Below are 4,346 nucleotides of genomic sequence, written 5' to 3' on the forward strand. Positions count from 1 at the left end.
GTGAGGAGCAGATGAAGGAGCAGTGAGGAGCAGATGAAGGAGCAGTGAGGAGCAGATGAAGGAGCAGTGAGGAGTAGTGAATGAGCAGTGAATAGCAGTGAAGGAGCAGTGAGGAGCAGTGAAGGAGCAGTGGAGTAGCAGTGGAGGAGCAGTGGAGGAGCAGATGAAGGAGCAGTAAGGAGCAGATGAAGGAGCAGTGAGTAGCAGTGAGGAACAGTGAAGGAGCAATGGAGGAGCAGTGAGGAGCAGGGAGGAGCAGTGAGGAGGAGTGGAGGAGCAGTGAAGGAGCAGTGAGGAACAGTGAAGGATCAGTGGAGGAGCAGTGAGGAGCAGTGAAGGAGCAGTGGAGTAGCAGTGGAGGAGCAGTGGAGGAGCAGATGAAGGAGCAGTAAGGAGCAGATGAAGGAGCAGGGAGTAGCAGTGAGGAACAGTGAAGGAGCAATGGAGGAGCAGTGAGGAGCAGGGAGGAGCAGTGAGGAGGAGTGGAGGAGCAGTGAAGGAGCAGTGAGGAACAGTGAAGGATCAGTGGAGGAGCAGTGAAGGAGCAGTTGAGTAGCAGTGGAGGAGCAGATGAAGGAGCAGTGAGGAGCAGATGAAGGATCAGTGAGGAGTAGATGAAGGAGCAGTGAGGAGTAGTGAAGGAGCAGTGAGGAACAGTGAATGAGCAGTGAATAGCAGTGAAGGAGCAGTGAGGAGCAGTGAAGGAGCAGTGAGGAGCAGTGAGGAACAGTGAAGGAGCACTGGAGTAGCAGCAGATGAAGGAGCAGTGAGGAGAAGATGAAGGAGCAGTAATGGGCAGTGAGGAGCAGATGAAGGAGCAGTGAGGAGCAGTGGAGGAGCAGATGAAGGAGCAGTGGAGTAGCAGATGAAAGAGCAGTGAGGAGCAGTGAAGAGCAGTGAGGAACAGTGAAGGAGCAGTGAGGAGCAGGGAGGAACAGTGAGGAACAGTGAAGGAGCAGTGGAGGAGCAGTGAGGAGCAGTGAAGGAGCAGTGGAGTAGCAGTGGAGGAGCAGTGGAGGAGCAGATGAAGGAGCAGGAAGGAGCAGCGGAGCAGTGGAGAAGCAGATGAAGGAGCCGTGAGGAGCAGTGAAGGAGCAGTGGATGAGTAGATGAAGGAGCAGTGAGGAGCAGTGAAGGAGCAGTGGAGAAGCAGATGAAGGAGCCGTGAGGAGCAGTGAAGGAGCAGTGGATGAGTAGATGAAGGAGCAGTGAGGAGCAGTGAAGGAGCAGTGAGGAGCAGTGAGGAACAGTGAAGGAGCACTGGAGTAGCAGTGAGGAGCAGTGAAGGAGCAGTGAGGAGCAGTGGAGGAGCAGTGGAGGAGCAGTGAGGAGCATTGAGGAACAGTGAAGGAGCAGTGGAGTAGCAGTGAGGAGCAGTGAAGGAGCAGTGAGGAGCAGTGAGGAACAGTGAAGGAGCACTGGAGGAGCAGTGAGGAGCAGGGAGGAGCAGTGAGGAGGAGTGGAGGAACAGTGAAGGAGCAGTGGAGTAGCAGTGAGGAGCAGTGAGGAGCAGTGGAGGAGCAGTGAGGAGGTGGCGCTCCATCTGTTTCATACACACAGCGTCTACAGACACTCCCGTCTGTCTGATATCAGCTCATTTCAGTGATGAAAATTGCTTTGTTAATAACGCTTCATTTGTGTGCTACGACTGCTATGACTTCGGTCTGTTACATCATGAGGGTTCTGCTCTTTCTTCTGAACCTCATGCTGACAGTGCTAAAGTACTGTGTGAAATATCTGCACTACTGTAAAGTCTGGATCAGCTGACGGTGGATGGAGAGACACGGCAGATGACAGCGTCTCCAATCACGAGCTCTGTCAGAGCCGGGCACTCTTTTGTTGCCGTGACGAACCCTCGTCAGCCTCTCGTTTATCTCTCTTATATTGAAGTCTTTTCTTTAATTAATTAATTAATTAATACATTCATTTATTATTTCACTGATATAACTGAGTGATTTTCTACGAGCACAGCAGCGTTCACTGCACATGCAAACACCATCATCATCATCATCAGTCAGCTAACAAGACTAGCGCTTCACCATAGCAACAAGCAGAACAGGAAGTGATGCGGCGTCCTTACCGTCCTCCATGACTAGCACTTCCTTCTGACACATGTCCTGCACGTTGACGGTGCAGTTAACGATGAACTCTGGTGAGGAGCAGTCGTCCTGCCGAACGTCTTCACACTGATAGCACTGGATCTGCAGCGCCACGCTCACGCCTGCGCACACACACACACACACACACACACACACACACCATCAGCATCACACACACACATCACTCACCATCATCACACACACACACATCACTCACCATCATCACACACACACACACACCATCATCATCATCATCATCGCCTGTGATTTCTGCACACACACAAATTTATCAGCTTCATCATCATCACCAGAAATTCAAACACACACAGACATTCATCTTCATCATCATCATCATCGCCTGTGATTTCTGCGCACAGGTTTGTGTCGCCTTTAACTTTCATACTGTGATTTTTATTTTGTTTTTATCCAGTGAATTCTGTTCAATGACGCTGGCAGACAGTGTAGGGCAACTCTATTCATTTGTTGGTTAAATAATGAATAGAAATTACAAATACACTTCATTCATATTTTCTTACATTAGGGTAAGTTTGTAATTTGTAATTACTAGAATTCATTGCATTTCTTCAAACAAATCCATGATAAGCTGAATAACTCGGACTGGAGCTGAATGCAATGCTCCCAGAGGCACGGTTTAAATAAAACATGCATTAAATATGTTCTAAAACTATGATTTGGATTTCTACACTCAATGAGCACAATTTAAAATAATTTCCCACAATTCTGCATGATGAAAATAATAAAAACAAAAATCTCATTCTGATTACTTTCAGAGGAAAAATAACATTATTGAAATTAAGTATTTTTTCATCATAGTTGTACATTCGTTTTACTGCCTTAGTTTATGCTGATTAGAATAATATCTATTTTAAAATGTATTATTACTATTATTATTTATTCATTTATTTTGTTTGTTTGTTTTTGTCTGGACAGGATTATCTTTAAAACACATAACAGTAATTTGAATCTAATCTAACAAACTCCAAAGTAAATTAGAAAAAAATGTGTTTAATTGTATAGAAAACGAGAGCTATTTTTTTGTATTATGTTAATATAGCTATTTCTTTATTTAAAAAAGGTGAAGTATGAGTCAGACCGGCGAGTCTTTATCATCTCTTTTGAATTTGCTTAGAATACTGAACACTTCACATTAATACAGTTGTTTAAATAGAAAGAAAAATCATTAACATCTTTCCAGTTTACAAGTGAATCACGTATTATCTGACACATAATACACATAATAACAGCAACAAAAAAATCTGGAAAATTAATATTTATCAGTCATCAGCCATAAATCTATTCATATCCATATATGTCGTGCTAATTTAAAATATTAAAAACGAACCACAAACAAGTGGTTTCCTTTTGGGAAATGAAGGCACAATTAAGCATCGTTAATAAGTGTTACAGTCTCAGTATTTTCTTCTCAACCCATGAATAAGCGGAGCTAAAACTCAGTCAAACGAGGCTTTAACTATTGATTTATTTCAGCGTGTAATTCGGCATCAGATTAAAGCTCATTAGCATCACAGACCATTCATCATGATTCAGTCATTTCTATAACCTTCAGTGAATTCGCTCCAGCGTTAATCGCGCCTCGATCGGCCGTCAGTCTGTAAGCGTCGGTGTTAATGTGTGATGCATGCACTCACCCGCCGTCAGCGCGATCATCAGTAGAGTCGCACACCGCCGCATCCCGGAGCCGCTCAGCGCCGCGCCGACGCGTCCATCCCGCGAGCGACCGCCGCACGGGACGCGCGTCTGAATGCACAGAGAGAGAGACTCACTCCGCACGCGCGCAGCTGCCCTTCATCACACACACATTCCTCGCGGCTTCACAGCAGATAATAACTGCTCTTCAACCGCAGCAGAGCCAACTCTGACTGGTGACGTCACCACGCGAGATACCAACATTTACATATTTGATTGCCCGTATTTTAATTGAAGATATGTCATAATAGCAACACTGTGAATGCAAATTAAACAGTTTCACTTAATATTCGTTTTTACTAAATAATAAACAAGAATGACAGAATTCGTATTGAATGTAAATAATAACACAAGTATCAGCATGCCACTCGGCGTCCCATCAAACTTATAAAAACTGTAACTTTTACTCCACAAATCTAGAAACATGAAAGTGTCCACAAACAGACATCACTTTGATATTCAACCTAATACAGTTGTTTAGATCGCTAGTCAAAGCTCTTCAGGCAACGAGCACAGCAT

General features: G+C 44.8%; 1 protein-coding gene across 1 annotated transcript in view; it reads right to left on the bottom strand.

Moving 5' to 3' along the window:
* The window catches only part of LOC107665919 (ly6/PLAUR domain-containing protein 1-like), an 8,309-nt gene extending 4,425 nt beyond the window's left edge, over positions 1-3,884 (bottom strand). Inside the window, exons 1-2 of the mRNA XM_016456983.1 lie at positions 3,770-3,884; positions 2,081-2,221 (exon numbers count right to left, since the gene is read on the bottom strand). Of these exons, the coding sequence (XP_016312469.1) occupies positions 2,081-2,221; positions 3,770-3,812 (184 nt within the window). The 5' untranslated portion in view covers positions 3,813-3,884. The remainder of the gene's footprint in view (positions 1-2,080; positions 2,222-3,769) is intronic.
* Between the last annotated feature and the right edge of the window lie 462 nt (positions 3,885-4,346).

Source organism: Sinocyclocheilus anshuiensis, unplaced genomic scaffold (genome assembly GCF_001515605.1).
Source record: "Sinocyclocheilus anshuiensis isolate Anshui unplaced genomic scaffold, SAMN03320099.WGS_v1.1 scaffold1064, whole genome shotgun sequence".
NCBI classification, from domain to species: domain Eukaryota; kingdom Metazoa; phylum Chordata; class Actinopteri; order Cypriniformes; family Cyprinidae; genus Sinocyclocheilus; species Sinocyclocheilus anshuiensis.